Source organism: Zonotrichia albicollis, chromosome 6, assembly GCF_047830755.1.
Source record: "Zonotrichia albicollis isolate bZonAlb1 chromosome 6, bZonAlb1.hap1, whole genome shotgun sequence".
Classification (NCBI taxonomy): Eukaryota; Metazoa; Chordata; class Aves; order Passeriformes; family Passerellidae; genus Zonotrichia; species Zonotrichia albicollis.
The window spans coordinates 32,587,934-32,607,369 of record NC_133824.1 but is presented as its reverse complement, the minus strand read 5'-3'; the positions used below and the strand labels follow the sequence as shown (position 1 = coordinate 32,607,369).

The 19,436-nt window shown below is 37.3% G+C and overlaps 1 protein-coding gene across 26 annotated transcripts in view; it reads right to left on the bottom strand.

The window, feature by feature from the left end:
• Nucleotides 1-3,273: 3,273 nt before the first annotated feature.
• Nucleotides 3,274-19,436, bottom strand: part of MADD (MAP kinase activating death domain) — a 69,164-nt gene continuing 53,001 nt past the window's right edge. For 25 of the 26 annotated variants that reach the window (XM_074543085.1, XM_074543088.1, XM_074543111.1 and 22 more), the window contains 7 exons: nucleotides 18,898-19,005; nucleotides 18,643-18,807; nucleotides 17,455-17,527; nucleotides 16,432-16,538; nucleotides 11,075-11,144; nucleotides 6,171-6,217; nucleotides 3,274-4,749 (listed from right to left, as the gene is read on the bottom strand). In XM_074543085.1, the coding sequence (XP_074399186.1) occupies nucleotides 4,642-4,749; nucleotides 6,171-6,217; nucleotides 11,075-11,144; nucleotides 16,432-16,538; nucleotides 17,455-17,527; nucleotides 18,643-18,807; nucleotides 18,898-19,005 (678 nt within the window). In that variant the 3' untranslated portion in view covers nucleotides 3,274-4,641. The remainder of the gene's footprint in view (nucleotides 4,750-6,170; nucleotides 6,218-11,074; nucleotides 11,145-16,431; nucleotides 16,539-17,454; nucleotides 17,528-18,642; nucleotides 18,808-18,897; nucleotides 19,006-19,436) is intronic. The other variant, XM_074543103.1, reaches the window with a different exon arrangement.

Below are 19,436 nucleotides of genomic sequence, written 5' to 3'. Positions count from 1 at the left end.
GTTTTCACATACTTGAAGGAAGCAACTATTTAGAGTTATACTGGTGTTTTTCCTAACACCGTTTGTTCCTTTTTATATAAAGCTATTCTGGGAGATGGGGATTTCTATTTCTGTGTAGGTTCCTAAATCACTATAGTAACTGGTGCAAATAGAAGCAGGACTGTTTGCCCTTGGCTGACATATATATGCTTCTTTGTTGGACCGATGCTTTAAAACAAAATCAATCAGTGCTAGAACTACTATGCTGCATAAGTTTCAAGACATTGTACACCTGTAAACAGAAAGCTAACTAACTATTTTACTAACCTTGGTATAAACAAGATCATTTTTGTCATATCTGAGTACAGTATCTGCCTGAAAGAGGTCCTCCCTAAGCCTGCCATGTACTCAATTGCACTCAAACCTCCCTTGTCACCAACATCAAGCTTTTAAACCTCCAGACACAGCGCTGGAAAGAGGGATCACATACCTACTATTTAAAGCTTCATCACATTTCCTCTATTTTAGTGAAACAGCCACACTGGGAATGGCTGTAGAATCTCAAAGCTGTTGTTCACACTTAACACCTTCCAAGGGTGTCACAGGGTAGGGCTCTGTGTGAAGCCTTTACCACCAGCACAGACAGAGTCACCACTCTGCTGCCTGGGAGTGTCCTGCCTTGTGACAAGCAGATGCCTCTGGCTGAATTGTGACTTCTAGAACAGCAAGAAACTGTTTGGCACTGCCTTTTATATGACAAGGTCTTTTGCACCAAGCTGCTGCTTCTTGGTCCCAGTTTCCACTTCTTCTGGAGCTCTGAGATGTATTTTTCAACACCTGGCTTGTCTAAGAGCAGAGACTTGGAGTTTGTAAGTACCATTGGAGTCAGAGTTAAGCAGAAGCCATTTTTTTCCCAGAAGGAAGATCTTGCCTCAGAGGCAACATCATCTGACTTTCATCCCTTTGGCAGTCAAGGGGAACTGGGATGTAAATCTTGCTCTTTGTGAGAAGCTTAGCTTCCATTTCCTGCCTAGTTCTGAATTCAGTGATAATAAGAGCCTTGCCTGACACTGGGGCAAGAGCTGATTTGTTACCATTGCAGGCAAATGTGTCCTTATTAGAAAAACACTCTGTGAGCCAAAAGCCCTCTTCTGGCATAAGTAGCATCATTCTAGAAATATTTTCAATATTTTTGCAATGTAAAGCTTCATAAGGCTTACAATCAGAGCCAATTTTCCCATCCACTTTGATTACTAAGCTAGAACTTCAGTTGGAACTGCAATTTTTAATTATTTATATTTACTAGCAATTAAGCTTTTTAATATCCAGGTCAACATTTCATCTTACTCTGCTATCCTGAAAGTGTTAAAGTAGGATGGTAGGGATTATCCAAAGTTAGGAATCTGGGTGAGGAATTTTTTTACAACAGGTTTCTTAAAGTAATGAGCTCTTTCCCTCAACAGACCCTCAAAATGCTTTTCCCAAACATATCCTTAACAAATATCACTTAATAAGTAGCAGCATCGTGACACTCACTGATGTTTAAACTTTTAACCTTTAAAATGTGGACCCATTTGTATTAGAAGTGGACACTGCATTCACAAATAAAACAAAAACATTTTTGTAACATCTCAATGAAGATCTGATAACCAGAATACAGATAAATTAGTAACTTAGGCTCCACTTTAAAAACTGCCAGGAAGACTACTCACAAATTCCAGCATTTGCAGAGAACACTTTACAACCCTCACTTTGAAAATCAACTTCCACAAAAATGAAATTGTAGCAGAAAAAGAAACCTGTTCAGCCATAAGGAAGTTTTAAGGCAAGTTTATGTTCTTTGTAACATTTGTGTAGGAGCCTTGGAAATAACACAAGCATTAAAATAAAAAGGTTGCAATTTTGAAATTCTTAAAAACTAAGACACAGGCTCCTCCTAGTGGTAAAAACGTAGGAATTATTCTTTCTGTGTTAGGAAATTTCTAGAACGATTTATAACTAGTCTGTTAGCCTTTCATTTGGTTCTGGAAGGTTTAGAGGCCTTTAAGTTCTTATCTGCAACCAAGGTATTGTTACCTAAATATCAAAATGAGTGAGATATAACCAAAAACACTTGCAAATCACTGTAACAATTTCTTTCCTCCAAAACAAAGTTCATCTATCCCTTAGTGCTTCAGAGTGATGGAGTGGAAAGGATGGAAGACTATATTCCAAAAGATTTCCACTTTTGTAACAATTTAAAATCCAACTTGCATTTGCATTTGGTATCCAGAGAGCAGCACTGGGCATTGGGTGGTGGAAACTCTGCACAGCACGTCTTTGGCTCAGATCAAAGTGCTACACCCAAAACATCAAGTATGGGAAACATTTCATGTATTTCAAAAACGTCCTCAGTTTTGAAGCCAAGTCTCACCTAAAGAGCAGAAGCCCAGTGTCAGAGCAGATGCTGAGCTTGTTACTGATCCATCCCAGCCATGGAACAGCAAGCTCTATATTTAGCCACACTTGTCTGTCAAAACAAATTCTGTCAAAAGGGACAGAGGGCCATTTTTATTATCAAGTCCTTTAAAAGTCTTTTTCTGCACTGATGTTTCTCATCAGCCTAAAGCAGACAGCAGCTTATGTAATTTTGAAAGTAGCTGTATATAGTAAATGATGTTGTGCATTTAATAATCTTCCCCCTATAATTTTAAGTTGATTATTTTAATAAGGCTAACATAATTACAACCTAAAAATTGAAATGGTCTACCTCAGTGGGACCGAGCATTGCATAAATGGAACCTCTATTGTAGACCAAAGTGCTTTCAGTCTTACCTGTACTTGAAATACAGTAGTATACAGAAAACTACAAATGCTAAAAATTCAGATGTTGCTCTAAGAAAATTTATAGTCTCAGAAGGCAAAAGCAAGAAAATAAATTCAAACCAAGTTAATGTCATTATTTGCCAATTTCAGCTTTGCTTTTGTGTTAGGAAAGGATGAAAGATCATTTACGTACCACTTCCACTTGCAAGCTTGCAAAAGAAATTTGCATATTTCAGATGTGTCTGTTTTCCCTATTCATGTTTTACAAAAATGAATGTTTTGTTTTAAAGACAAATGACACACAGATGTTGTTTTAGAAGAACAAAAACCCTCATTATTTAAAGCTACTTATATGGAAAGAAATTTAGATTGTCCACTTAGAGTCTTCTCTTTTCCACTATTTCATCTATGTGTGTGATGTATTTTGTATATAATTACATTTGTTTCAGAATAACAAATGATAGAAAAGCACAGGAGGATGAAAACTAGTTGCTGGTTGAATGACATTTTATTTTCACATTCAGAGAGCTGTACAGTTTCTATAAATAGATGTGATACTGTAATATTTACATCATCCTCACCCATATTATCATATTCCATTTTAAATGGTAGATACCCTGACCAAGCCAAAACAGGGTTATTTCTGGGTGCATTTAGTCAGGATTCTATGTCAAAACATACAATACATCAGTTTGTGTCAGAGCAATTTCTCCTGGTATTTTACATGTAACATTATTTTCTCTAGACAGTCTCACCTTCCAGCATCCTAAGAGCTTTCCAGACAAGTGCAGTACAGTTCAAGAACAAAAACAGGATGCAAAAAAATTTCATATCCAGCCTATTTAAAATAAGGAATGTGATGGGATAGTTTTAACTATGTGAGTTTCATTATACATAAACACAGTATTTTCAAGATCCCTTCATATACAGGTACAGATTGAAAACAAAATAAAAAGCAATAGTTTAAAAGATTTGGAGACAGCAAAATCCTCTGGGCTGCTGAACATGTTCTGCAGATTTCTGTACTGTACTTCTGCCAATAATGTTTTCAAGTTTTACACTGCCTTATTAATTTTCTAATCCCTGTGATTCGCTGCTGTAGGGAGTGCTTATTTGCATCTGTGAACTCTACTGTTGGGGTAGCTACAAATGTTACCTAAAATCCCATTTGAATATCCACAGAACCCATGAAGTGTTGAGGTTTTTTACAATACACTACATTCAACGTTTCTCTCTCCACTTGAGAAGAGCCATCTCCACAGATGGACCAATTAAATAATCAAACTTCAACTGTCACATGATATTTTAACACTATGACAGCTAAATTGTTCACCTCTACCAAAAGGGATTGTAGAACTATGTGACAGGAACGCTGTGTTGGTAATTTAAAATGAAGAACACAGAAGGAAAACAACAAAAACACAACATTGAAACAACATACAGGACCAGGCTGCTTCCACTGTGCACATACCAGAGAATCTGAAAGCAGAAGCCTGCAGTTGAAAAGTGATCAAATTGTAACAAGTACCACTAGAACAAAAAACAACCAAACTCAAGCTGTTACTCATCTTAACAAAAAAGGTATTTCAAAGGAATGTCCAGAGTAAGTCACTCACAGCTGGATGCAGATGCTCAAAACTGTCTGATTAAAAGCTCATTTAAAAACTCCATTAAGGATGAATTCAGAAGGAGACTGAACATGGAAGGCTTAGGTTTTTCTATGGGGAAAGACTTGCAGGGTCATACATAGATAATCAAGTTCTCAGAAAAGACAGAAAGTGAGCTCCAGTAACCGCAGTAAAACCGGGAGTACTGCATGTCAGTGTGCCAAAGGGTAGATATTTCCAAGTATCCTGATCAACTGGAAACTGGTCGAGGTGGTTTGCTTTTGTTTTCTGCCTCTTTTCCACGAATTGCAGCCACATAAGAGAAGAGACACAGCACGGAGTAGCAGATCTCATGAGCCTACAAGAATTTAGAAGAGATACCGAAATTCAGATTAAGTGTTTTACAAAATCCATTGTACATGTGTATTTTCCTGCATGTCTTCCTTCATGGGACAAGTACTCTGGCTACAGACAAAATCAGGAAAACATGTCCCCTGCCACCATCTAACTGAGACAGAGAGAGAAGAAGAACCATATAACAAACTAAAAACTTCCTTTGGGATAAAAACATTAGCTGCTTAACAGTATGATTTAATAATTTTTAAGAACAGCGTGCTAAGCTAGAAAGTTGGCTAACTGGCTTTGAAAAAACCATTCTGCATATTTGCTTTCAGTCTTTTTCATGAAATTACACGATATTTTCTGGGAGGGGTTGAAAGAGCTAACTAAAGAGAGGGTTTCACATAGCACTACTCAGTTTCACAATTATCTAACTGTGCTATTATTTAACCAAAAATCCTCTTTTACCACGTGACTGGCAGCACAATTCAGTGAAGGTAAGACTTAGACTTCATTTATATACCAGTTCTAATGCCAGCTGTTCTGATGATCTTAAAAATTCTTGTTCTTTGAACTAACACTTAAAATCTTTGTAAAGGTAATAAGCATAACAATATGTTTTGTTGTATTACAGTATAAGCTTTTTCCATTAAATGGCCTTTCTTACTAGCAGATACAGCTATTTGCTTCTTAAGCTACATATATTCTAAGCATTTTGTTCTAAAACATTTCCAGCTTCTTCAAACAATTTTGCTCTCTCTCCTCTTGAAAGACTGTCTCCATGAAATCACCAAATGTGCAGAGTGCACATCAGACATAAACTGAAATTTCCCTTCTGATGATAATCATTGGCTCCTATTTCTTCCTCATGAATGCATATAAGCCTGATCATGTATAAAAGTGCTAAGCATCATTATCAACTGTTGGTGCTCACAAAAATTGTTATAAAACCTGAATATTATTCCAGAACACGAACTCATTTATACAGCAGGAATCAATACTTTTACTGTTCTTTCACAAGTCATTGCTCATGAGGAGATGGAAATTTTTGTAAATTGTTAACAATCATTTTATTCTTAGGAAGTAGCCTCCCTTTCCATCACTTCTATGGAGTAAGAGTTGTGCTCTGCACTGTCTTAAAATTTAGCAGTTCCACCAGGTCCTATTGTGCTGAAGTTCAATGCCAAATTGGCAACCTTTCATCTTTATCTGTCTTAAAAAAGGAAACAGTGCTTCCTGCACTACTAGTGAGAGTGAGTTCCTCTAATTTCATAGATCCAACAATCACTGAGTTTTGCTGTCTCCCCCTGCTGAAAACATCATAAAGAGCAGCTGGTGTTTCACTGTAAATCCTGGATTCTCAATGTAATTCTTTTCTCCACATGAAAATGTAAAGATACATCCTCTAGAGAACCACCAGAGGCATCACAGTAGACTCACCATTGGCGTCTTGTACTTGTGGCTCACCACTTCTTTAGTTTCAGGAACTAAAACCGGACGGGCAAGAGACAAAACAAAAAGTTCAAAAAACGAGAGGCAAATGGGGAAGAAATAGCACAATGTTCCCATGGGAAAGGGAAGGGAGGCAGACAGACAGCAGGTGCAGGTACAGGGCACTTCACTATCCCTCACTTCTACATACTTCTACTTCTTTTCATTTACATTACATATATCCTTGGAAGACACTGGTAATGTCATAATAAATTATTCAAGCTGGCAAAAATTTTCACTGCCTGTGTTTGGCACAGCAGATATCCGATGGTTCTTAAGAGACTGGCTTTTCTCATATTACTTATTCCTGCTAGACAGTAAAAATAATGAAAAAATATGCTTAATAACAAACTATGTCTAATGCCTACTACAATAAAACATAACGCAAAAATTCCATAGGAATTTGTCACTATATGAATCCCAGAGATTTCACCCTTGAGATCTTCTCCGCTGAGCAAGAAATTTCAAAAGAACTGTTGGACACTGTATACTGCATAGTAAGCTAGTGAAATGCAGGGGGAAAAAAAGAAGCTGAGGGAGAATTTTTTTCTTAACTTGAAGACTGTTTTCCAGCTCTATTTTAAGTTCCTCAAGATATTCTTTCCCCTGTATAGGATGTGTGTGATGGTATTTACTTGACATACTCACTGAAAACATTCAAAGTTTTTGAATGAGTTGCCTTAAAATAAAATGCTGAGTTCAGTGACACATATTCCTAAAATATCAAGCTGGTTGGCTTATAGAAATCTTTATATAAAAGGAAGATTAAGGCATTGATAAAAAAATCTATTATCCAGAAAATGTGCCCTTGTTCCATTGCACTGCCTCAAACTGATAGAAAGAAAACTGGCATAATATAGGTAAAGGAAATTTGTCTTTTTTTCTCACTGGAGAATGCACAAAAAAAAGCAAACCGTAACCGGCCCATTTGTGTGCAGTGCATCTGAACTGTGCCTTTGGCCCGCACTTGGTCTGCAAATGTTGTGAACAGATACCATGGGAAATCACCAGAAGAGAACAAAGACCACACTAGAACATTCAACTGGCAAATTAAAAAAGTCAATATCAGGGGAATACCAAGGCCAGCTCTGAGTACTTCCCTTCCAGAACATCTGGAATTTGCCATGAAATTTCTGTTTCACAACAAAAGAATTTAGAAGAAGCAGTACAGAAATTATGCAAAACCAAATCATTCCAGGTTCATAGAGGAAGGATAAATGTTTTATTACACATAGTACTAGTGACAAGAAAAGAAACAGAGGCAGATGAGTTCAGTATGAAGAGCCAGGAAAAGTCCACAACAAAACCTATCCATGCAGATGTCATCTCTTCAACTATGGTATGACACAGCTAAACGCTGGAGAGGGAGACGGATCACACTCTAAGGGGCCAAGAGTAGGCAGTGCAGACTGGGTTTGAGAAAGTTCTCAAAATATAAACCAGTACCTACTAATTCTCATATGTCATGGTATGGTCATTCTTGAAAATAATCTATTAAAAAGTACAGAAAATTATGGTAAAAAGTAATATTTTTGGTTTATTTTTCAACTCTCACTCTCCTTGGAGTTGGCAGCTGCATGAAGGGCTGAGAAACAAGGGAAGTGCACACCCAGGCTGCACTGCCCCAGTGATACCAGAGACTAAAGCTGGGGAGATAAGGAGGTGCACATCCAAGCTACCTTACCCGTTGGCACCAGATGTTCCAAATTAACTCCATGTCACCAGGGAATAAAGGTGGGAGTGAGGCTGGTGCACAGCCAAATAGGGTAGGACTTTTACAGCTGTTTAAGTCTCACTGCCCACTGGATAACATACAACTGTTCATATACTCTTCAAAAAGCAGGAAGGGAAAGCTGTAAGGACCTTGTGCCACAAGGGAAGGAGAGAAGGGAAGCTGTAAAGTCCTGTATCATTGAGAATAGGAAGAGAGGGAAGAGGAGAGCAGCTAGGCAAGGTATTGTCTCTCCACAGTAAGTTGCCTTGTCTTTATTTAAAGTACTCCTTCACAGTCCTTCCAATGCAGAAAATTCTCCTGAGAGGACTGAGTTAGGAAGATTAAGAAGAGTGGGTTTGCATTTACAAACACAGAAGTCAAAGCACTACTACTGCAGAATACAAAGAAAAAAGGAAGAAAGGAAAAAGAAACTGCCCTCCCACAACAAAAAAGACCCCTCCACCACAACAAGAAAAAACCCCAAAGAAAAGACCCAAGCTTTCAAAGATTCAAGCCTCAAACTGAGAGATTAGTATTTTCTTCTAACATTAGAAGTTATTCCTGATGCTCTTGAACTGAGTGGATGAAGGGAGTAAATTAGGCACCATCCTGCAGCCTTTGGTCCTGTAAATGAAAATATGGTGCTACCACAAAATGAGTTTAGGGGAGATCACTTTACCTGCTGGAGAATGAAGGTTTTCATAGCAGCGGCGGTGAAGGGGCCACAAGAAAGTAAAGCACAAGTACACAGCAGTAACTCAAATTCCAGAGGGAAGAACCTTTCATTTCCTCACTTACTTAAGTTTACACTTTCATTTGTGGGACACAATTACTGCACTTCTGCTGGCATCCTGCTCTGAAACCACAAGTCCAGCTGTGATGCTGCCATCTAAACCCAGCATTAACACAAACGGACCTTTAATTTCCTCCTGTGCCACCACTAATTTGGAGCACTCATGCTTGGTAAAATCCAAATCTCGCATTTAAGTACTTCCCATCAGACTGGAGTATGCACACTTACCAGACTCTACCTTTATAAGAGCATCTACCACTTCAATATGCTCCTACTATAATAAACCTGATGGCAAGGTTTGCAACGTTTAACACTAAATAATTTCATTCTTCCAAAGCAAGTTTTTGATGAATGCTTTTAGTCTACTACTACCAAACATGTTCATTTATCTTGAACAGGACAGACTGTAATATTCTGTCAACTTTACAACAATCCAAAAAACAGCTGTGAGGTAGACTCTAACCTCTGCATAAGAAGAAAAGCTACCTCCCCTGCAATACCCTCCTTCTTTTTTTTTTTTTTCTCTGTATTAGCTGGATGGGCAAATTGTCAATCTTTGGCGCATCTAAATTGGCTCTTGTCTGTGACCTCTATTTTGTGAAAGAGGACATTTTTAACTCAAGTGTTTTAATTTCTCAGTTTTTGCTTGTAAATTTCAACTCCTAGTTTATTTTTAGTTACTTCTTAAAATCACCCTTTTAAAGTTCCATATGACAATTTTAGCTTTTGGAATAGGCCCTTGTTTACCAAATCTTTTGTAAAAAAATAAGAAGTCCTTTTTCTTACATTTCTTACAGATATTATTTAGGGGCTAAATGCTCTGTTACAGAGTCACCAATACAAATTAACTAGAAATAACCAAGCCAAACACTGTCCTTCTTCTTGTGCAATATAAACAAACTACTAAAAGAATTCTTTGCATAAAACATCAAAAAATGATCCAAAATAATTTCTGATCGAAGTAATTTCTTTTAAGTAAAGATTTCAGAAACTGAAGCCACTCTTTAAGCTAATTTCATGGCTTCTGAATTCTTATCTTCGTAAAACCAATCAATAATCTTTTACTGACTCCAGAAATTTCTGTAAGTAATAAAATGAATCATGCCCATCAGCATGAAAACATGCTATCAAAGGAACAGAAACTGAACAGAACTTATAAACATCTAAGCTATCAGAACATGTTCAGGGTTTAAATATACAGATCTGATCATATGAATCATGCGCAACATTTTCAAAAACTGGAAAAAAATTGTTCACCAATTCAAATCTGAAACACCTGAGAGATTTATGGTAAACAACAAGCAAACTGCAACATCCAGAAGGGTTTTATCACTTAGAACTTTGTGTCACCCAAAGGAGACAATAAATTCTCATGGACAAAGGCATTAATTTAAGAAATCTCATGTTTATAGTCTTCTATAATTAAAGAGAGAAGCCCCCAGCCAGAACATTCTGTTCACAGTACCAAAGAACAATGACAGTCCTGGTAATGGGAGCTGCTGATGCAGATTCTGTTTAATGGCCAAAGTATGCTGATCTACTATAGAATTAAATTTCAGCTCCTTTTTATATGTTTCAGACGTACTCCTAAGACCTGAACAAATGTCTCAAAGATGGCTAGAAGAATAAACCAATTTGGGCTTCAGGAGAAGTACATGGATCACCCTTCCAGAGAGCTGCATCTCTAGTCACTTGTACTTTTCAGACCCTAATTAAGAATATTGTGACTGACACTAACATTGAAGAGTAACCTGAAATATTGCCCTGACTCCAGTGTAGACATATATGCAACAGCAATAACTGACCAAAACAGCACAAACTCTCTGTTCTCCTTAACCTTTACTTTTCCACTCATTCTCTAAAATAACAATCACAGGATAAATAAAGTACAACTAGACAAAACAGCTTCTGCTCCATTTAACAAAAATTAAACTACATTAGAGCAAAAAGAAAGCTTTGCAATTAACAGTAATTCTTTGTAATGAAAGCGTGGTGTGTTGAGAAAGATCAACTTTAAATCCTGCTTTAAAAATGTGGTTTCTCAGATGAAAAAGGAACAGACCAAGACAATTCTCACACACATCCACATCTGGTTTCTGTTTGTTTCAAAAGACTCAGGACCTTTTCTCTGTCTAATAATAAAAAACACCTAGATCAGAAATCTTAATATGATAAAAATTAATGCGGAAATTTTTATGTAAAGTCACCCATGTCTCAGGCAACTCCTTACAGGCAATCTACATTCTCTCCCATCTTTGAAACTGCAATGCAACTCTGAATCTGAAGGCTGGAAATTTGAGTTACTGCCATGTGAGTACAGACCTAATATCAAAATAATGTAATTACCAAATTCCTCCAGGACAAAGACTCCTCGCACAGTATTGCACTTTTTAATGTGATTCAGCTCTATGAAAACCTACAAAAACAGGAGGAAAAGTAACACAAAATTAGTTGGGTTTGGAGGTTTTTCTAAGCCAAAAATCAAAATTAAACAAAAACATCATCACAACAGGTACAACCTCAAGTTTGATTGCATACACTACCAGTTCATTTACAGTTTAATACATAAATAAAGGGTGAAATAAATATTCAGAAGACAAACTTGCCACAATGCTAGAAATCAACAAAAAACTTAAAAGTGCTAAGAAGCGAAGACAGCAGAAGATGAAGTACCTTCCGCTCCTTGCAGGAGGAGAAAGCATGGAAGAGAAACGAAGGAGTTAGTAACTCTGACATATCCAACATTGCTACCCCTTCAGGCACTCAAATGAGTTATTGCAAAAAGAATACCAACACACCTGAAATACAGCAAAAGAGGGGGACGAGAATAAAGCTGGCTCCCAAATTTGGCACTGTTTGTAGCCTCTGATCCATCCCAGGTAGTTTCTGCCCCTCCATGCATCCTCCTCCAGCACAGAGGGCAGGTAAGGGGCACTATACTTCCCACCCTGATACTGATCCTCCTAACCTACCAAGTAGTCAAATTTAATCCAATGAGGAACCACCAACCTTTCTTCTCCCTGACATTTCTGCCAAGTAAGATTTTACTGGAGTTTATGACACATAATCTTCAGAGTTACTCTTGGAACCATCTCCTTTTCACAGTCAGTACCAGTTTTCTGCTTGAAGCAGGATGGGAGAGTTTGGAACCTATTCTGGTTTTGCTCACTTCACATATGGCTCTGCCAGCTGAGCAAGTCATTTAGAAAACAAACCTGCCTTAAAGTCACGTTTTACATACATGAACCCCAAAAGACAAAAGCTGTTGAACTACACAATGAGGTTTCTCAGTCTAGAATGCAGATACCAAGACTGCATGAATAAACAAGTTCTCTTTGCATAATGAGTTTGTTTAACATCCAATCTATTTGAAGATACAAAACAGACCCTTCTTATGTGCACGTCCAGAAGGGTCAAAGTCAGTACACAGACATAAGAAGCTGTAGCAAGTGCTATAAAGACTTTAATCCATATCCCACTTTCTAATAGACTTGCTTTTCAAGGCAAGAGAAACACTAAGAGTAACAATGCCTAATATTTGGAGTGTGTATGTCAAACACCTTAGAGAGGTCCTTTAAAAACTGTATTACAATAGTGTGGTTGGATACTTGAAGTGCCTACACTTTCAGGACACCATGATCTCAGGACCTTTTTTTTTAAATGGTACTAGAGAAACTTCATTGTCTTAGAAAGAAGGGAAAGGAAAACTGCAACCCTCTTCACTCCCATATTAGCAACATCAATGTAGTCATGCATTATATGCTATGCATGAAAGACAAAGGATGTCAACAGTAGAAAATGTTGTGGAGTTTTTTGAAGAGACTTATTGTCAAGAAGATCAGTAAATCTGAGATAAGACATGCTGATTTTCAAGTCAAAGGAATTTTATTATTATTTTTATTGACAGAGAACTAACCACAGACCTGAGATATTTTTGTTCAATATAAAAACTCAAAACCTCCACTTACTTAACCAGAAATCTTTATTTCTGCTTATGTTCAAGCACTCAAGGGAAAGGAGACTTAATCCCATCTTTTTTTTTATTTGCCTGTTTTCATTTATATTCTATATGAGTTTACTTCGTCAAAAACATTTTAATTTTTGAGGTACACTTACAGAATAAACAAATCAATAACAGAATACTTTCTTTACTGCACTTAGTTCTGTTTATTTTGTAATCTTTGCTGTGAAAAGTTTTGCTAATTGTCTGAAGTACAAAAATTCAGAAACTCAGTAGAAAGGCTCAGGCAGAACACTGGCCATTTTATCTGGGAAGAGTAAAACTGCCTAAGAGACGTGACTGCCCAGGTGCTCACGATCTGAGTTAATGTTACGGAGCGCTGCATTTCCACAAGACCTATGAGCAAGACGAAAATTTATCAAGTTTGTCACAATTACCATCCATTTTCAGAAGATATGAGTTAAAGGGCAATTTCTTGCTATATTGTTTAAGGGACAGAGATGCTCTCCTCTCACTCCATCAGAAAACACACATAAAGGAAATAGCAGTTACTTACCCTAGGGAAACTGTGGCTCCTCAAGACAGAGCATTCAGTGTGGATCCTACCGTAGATGGGCATGTGCCTTATGCATCTTTTATTAAGCTTCCATCTATTCTTGACACAGATGTATTCGGGCACAGGCTACTGAGTCCCAATATCAACAGACTTTGTAGATGTGAACTCAGAATTATCTGCCAATGCCACAGGTACATGACTCCTCACTATTCTAAAGAACATCCTCTAACCTGCTAGGTGCAGACAGACTTCAACGTTTTTATTCTTAAACTTACATGTGCTGCAGCATGGTGAGACAATCTGTGAACACTAAAGACAACTCTCACATGCCAATAACAGGTTGTCCCACCATGCATCTGAGACATTGCCCAAGGAATTCACAAGATGGTAAGAAAGTACACACACCACAAATCAAGAGCCTTCAAAAACACCTTCATAACAGCAAGCTTCACACTGAAGCAGTATGTTCAGTCTTCTCACATAGACTGCATGTATATTTTTCTTTTAAAAAGTGGAAAGCCCTCTTCCTATGTTCTAAATGCATTCTATGATGTCCAATCAAGCAGAGCAACATAAATCCCTTATACTAGTAAGCCACAATACTGAAAAGAGTACTTGGAAAGATAGCCAAGAACAGGGCCATCATATTAAGTAAGGAGAGGAAGATGAAGAGAAAGTTGGGCCTGATAAGATCCTGTAGACTTTTGTTGGTCAGTATTCCCATTCAAACTCAACAGAAATAAAAAATGCCATTTTCAACATCGAAAAACAGCTGTGGGATCCTGGTTTCAATGATGCTTATATAAATAGTCTGAAATCAACTGCCTTAGGAAGCAGTTCACACAATGTATACAAAAATTGAAAAAAATCATCCAGAATAGCAGACCTTTTATTAAGAAAACAGACTGGTTGATCAGTGTCAGAATAAGAATGCCAACATCCTTTAGCTCCAAAGATTATGAAACCGGAGGGGATTTTTTTTTTTCTTACATAAAGAGTCCTTTATGTAATTGCTACAGTTGTCCATTCTACAGATACCCTCAAATGATACATGTTTGTTACCTGTCTAGACACTTTGCTTTGAAAAGGAAAACAAGGTTACATATCTCGGATCCCCTAAATGGTACTGAATGCCCTGGTCACATAATCTAACAGACCAAGAATTAAACATATTGAATAAATGCAGTGTATTTTCCAGAACTGCACTTGTTTCAATATCCCTCTTAAGTAATGGCAATAGCTTCATTGGAAAGGTGATGAAGAGTAGGAATAATCCTTCAGGTAAGGGAGATTGCTGGCATATGTCATGGGTCTGGCCTGTACAGACTCTTTTCCAGAAAAAAGATAGGAATCTTCATGACAGACAGCAAATTAGAACACCATTCTCTCTATGAAAGGATATGATAAAGCTGGTATTCTATGAGTTCTGGTAGTAGCACAGGTCTCAGTACCTGTTCTACAAAATTAAAGTAATGCTTCAGACAGTCCCATACTAAAAATCAGTACAAGGTTTCCCTAAAGTTATTTCTGAATGTCACTCCAGCCTTTCAGGAAAAAAAAATAAGGCTTTCATCTGGAGTTTTTCTTTTGCACAAATACATGTGTGCTCACTATGTGCTTAACAATGAGGGTCTTTGTCTTGTGAAGATGCCTGCAACACTTAAGAAACCATGCTGCTGCTGATGTGTCTATCTTTTCCTATGTCCTTTCTCACTGCAAATGTGAATTTGCCTGCCTTTTCATTTATGAAATGGAGTCATCTCCTTAGAGATGAGCAGTTGTACCAGAACTTTTTTGACTTCTGGGCAAAGTAGCAAACAGAACATTCCTATTTTTTGTCCTTACCTTAGGACAAATGAATTTCTATTCTATCCATCTATAAGGATATGATACTGTTGCTTTGAGACCAGGGTTTAATTTTCAAAGGTTTTAGACCTGTCATTTTCAATAACTATGAAAATTCATTCTGTGCAATCAATAACTTCCTCTTACAGTTCTTTGTATTTCAGCACACCCAATGAAAAGACAAAATCTGTAACTTAGTCGAGTAGAGTGTTCCATCACAGAGTAGGTCTGAAACTCTACAGCAGGTTGGACTTTGCAGGTGGGATTTTTAAGAGACAGCAAGGAAACTGAGGGAGGTTCACAACTCTCCACTCCTTAGACTGGCACATATGAACTCAAAGTGGCACATGGTGCTGCTGTGACCTTGGGAGAAGTGTTAAAGATTCTGAGCATGTGTGTTTGAGATGCATGTGCACTTCCAGTGGGATCTACACTGATGTATCCACAAAGAAAAACAAAGCTTGTGTGGGGAGAAAAGTCTAGTCAGAAGGAAAGGAAAAAACACTTCACAGAGAACTCACAGAAGCTTTTCTTTCTTTCTCTCTCTCACTCTCACACACACATACACACACTCTCCCTTCTCCCCTAAAAATTGATTCTACTGTCTAGCATAGCATGCATTTAATATATGCAAAACAAAAAACATAAAGCAAAATAAAAAACAAGGATCAAAGGAAGCAACAGAAACAACATCCAGAGAAAGGAAGAAATGACAATTCTACTTGTGTTTCCTCTATGCCCACAATATCTGCTTTTTGGAAGGAAAAAGAAATCAGTACTTTTTTCTTATTTTTGTGAATTATATCAAGAGCCAGTGTCCTATTTTATTTTTTTACAAACTTCTACAGATAATTTCTAAAATTTTAAAATACGATAGATGAAATACAATGCAGAAGGTTGCCTTCTGTACCTGTAATACTCAAACACTGTATCTTTAAGGCTGACTGCTTATGCAATGAGGATTTGTTCACGGTGTGGTGCATTAGAGCAGTTTAGATTATTATTGATCACTTTTTCTGTCCCTTAATACAGGCTAACATTTGTTTTCTGCTTAGACAATTAAGACCACAACAAACAAGAAGGTGAAAGAACTATCAACATTTTTCTTTGACAGATTATAGTTTTCCTGAGGACATTTAATTTCAGTGTGTTTTTACACACACACACACACATATATATATAAAGATACATGCTTGTGGGTTTGAGTGTAAATATATCTAAGTTTTTTTACCCACATCAAACTATCCCCTCTCCTTACTTATACTCTGGGAAGAGGAAACACCTATACAGGCGTGCTGCAGAAAGCTTCATGCTCAGTCTTCTCACAGATTTCCCTCATACCTGACTGTGCATAAATTTCAGGTTAATTCCTTCCAGTGTGACCTGAAGAAGACCTCCTTCACCGGTTTTCATATCCTGCACAGGGAACTCACCACCCAACTCAGGGCCTGTGATGTTAATAAAGAAAAAAAAATCCAAAACAAAAACAACAAACCAAAAGAAAAATTCAGAGAGACAGAGAGAGAGAGAGAGAGAGAGAGAGAGAGTGGAGAAAGCAGTCAGCCAAGTCATGGCATGCTGAAGGGGAATATTAAATGGTAAAAACATAATTCCTACTGATCTGCATAGCAAAAGGACACTACTAAGAATAGGACAGACCATTTCAGTGAGTCCACTCACTAATGACAGCTTTCTAAGAACCACTACAATTTTTTGAATTGTAATAAATTTCATTCTGGTAACATGAAGCAACATCAATGTCAGTTCATCCTGCATTTATTGCATGTCATATTGGGGTATTGTTTGTTTGCTTCAAATGCCACATTTCGTTTCTGAATAGCAACATCCTGCACTCACATAATACCACAGAGAGCATAATCTTAAGTACAGATACATAAGCAGCACAAAGGAGGCTTGTAATTGTGAGCTGCATGGTATTACTTTAAGTAATTAAAATGTCAAAATATGATTTAAATAATAATAGAGGTTATTAACAGGTAAATAATCTAGACATTTTCATCTAGTTTCTTATGCATTATTCAGTTCAGCTAAAAAGTGCGTTCTTAAAATTATTTTTGAAAAATCATCATTTTTTGCAGAACCACTCAGCTCTAGGGAATGGCTTTTAACATAATGCAAACACTTTCCAAACCATATTTTTACTACTATATTATTGTCCAATTCTTAAAATACCTTTCAAATACACTCTTGCTAAAGACAACAATCTTCTATTTGCATATAGATGCACAAAGTTATCTCAAGATTTCCAAGTAAAAGGAGATTATGTTCAAAGGAGCTATTAATTAAAAAAATTGCTGATTGCAGATTAAACAACAAATGTTCCCAACATTTAAAATCTTGTACCTGGTTTAATGCTTTGCTGCCTTGCTGCTGCTCGCTCCATACTGTCTTTTACACAGTAGTACAGTTCCCGACACTAACAGATATAAGAGTAATACAATGTTATTCCTCCAAATTACCAAGGGAGGGAAAAGAAAAGCAAGATTCTAAGGTTCTACAAAAAGAACAAGCCCCATGTGGTGCCCAATGACCAAAGGCCTATACAAATTCAAGCACACCTTATTACTAGTTAGTATTTATATTTGTTTTACAAGATGATAGAGAAACTATTTCATAGCATTTAATCACATAAGTTAGTGAAGAGTTCATGCATTGGCACATTCGAACCAAGCCTATGCAGTTTCTTATTGTAGAATAGGCATCAAAATAATCCCTCCCTTTCTTTCAGCTTGCAGCAATCAATATTATTAGTCATGCACCTCATACCCATCTTTATGTTATTCTATCAATTTCCTTATGGCATATTCTTCTCTTCCTCTTCCTTCAACTCTGAGATTAAGCCATAATCTCAGAGATAAATTTAAGAACATTTTCTGTCAATAGCCCAAGATACAGGACACAGAGCTGAGCTAGAAAGGAACAAATCTGATGGATGGACAAACTCAACATAGTTGAGATAATGGCTCGGCATCCAAGTGGAAACCAGTGACAAGTGCTGTTCCTTGGCTGTCAGTACTGGGTCTGATGCTGTTTAACACCTTTGTCAGTGACATGGACAGAGGGACTAATGGAAGGTGTCCCATGGCAGTGGAGTGTTTAAAGTAGGTGATCTTAAAGGTTCCCTCCAACCCAAGCCATTCCAGAATTCTAAGATCAAAAATTATACAATTAACTCCTAGGGCATAGTTTTATTTAGGTTTTGCCCATGAATCCTCTGTAGTATTTTTACTATCTTCACAAGCCTGCAAGCTCACACAATATTTAGTAATACTGATGCTTTCCTTCTTCCAACAAAAAAGTTATGTGTCATTTCTTAAACACTTTCTGGTGGACAACTGTCTTCAATTAAATGACAGGGCACAAGGCCAGCTTCAGATGTCAGTGCTGCTAAACAGCCATTGCAGTTCAGTAACCAGTGCTGGCAAGAGAGTGCTGGTTTTTGATTAAACATGGAATATGACACACAAAGGATTTATTTTTTTCTGTGCAGTTTTTCCCTTCAGCATTGTGTATATTAAACAAGATACAAACCTTCTTTGTGTAGAACTTGTTCAATTGTGTCTCCTGACCATTCCTGCGCCAGAGGCAAAGCACTTTTGTTTTGGGACAGTAAGTCATGTTGATGAGCTTCTCATACCACCAACGTTCATACACAGTTCCAATGTTGCTCCTCAGCACAATACAATCATCACATACCTGGGAGCACAAAATATTATGTAAGATTTTTAATGCTGTTTCTCTTATATCTTCTGCTACTGGTTGCATTAAAATTATTCTTGTCTCTACCTCCATGAAAAATATGTCTCCTGTTGTGTCTGTCCCAGCATGTACTACAAAAGTCTGCTTCTTGATGTGGCGGCTGCCACTGGGTCTCACAGGGAGTTCCCGTCCATTCTAGAAAAAAACCCACATGCAGTCATGAATGAACATTGGGAAAATCCCAAAACATTAGGTGTCACAAATGAAAGAAAGAAGAATTTTAACAGTATTTAATGAGCTCATTGGAGACAATTTTGGACAAAGCTGTAAGCAAGATACTCTAGTAAGTTTAGTTTCTACAAGTGTGACTGGGAGAGTTATGACAGCACACAATATTCATGTGGTACCATACTCAGTATGGGAAAGTGAGGTGTCTGAGTTCTGGTATTATTGCAGTAAACTGGTCTGATTTTTCCCAATTAATTATAAGATCATTTTGTGCCTTTTCTGTGCAGAAAAGTAAGTTCCAAAGATAGATAATACCTTTAAAAGAGCCTAAGTTGTGTCCATCTGGTTGACGGTTGTTTTAAAAACTGGCTAGATTTACTAACTGAAGCTTTAGCCTA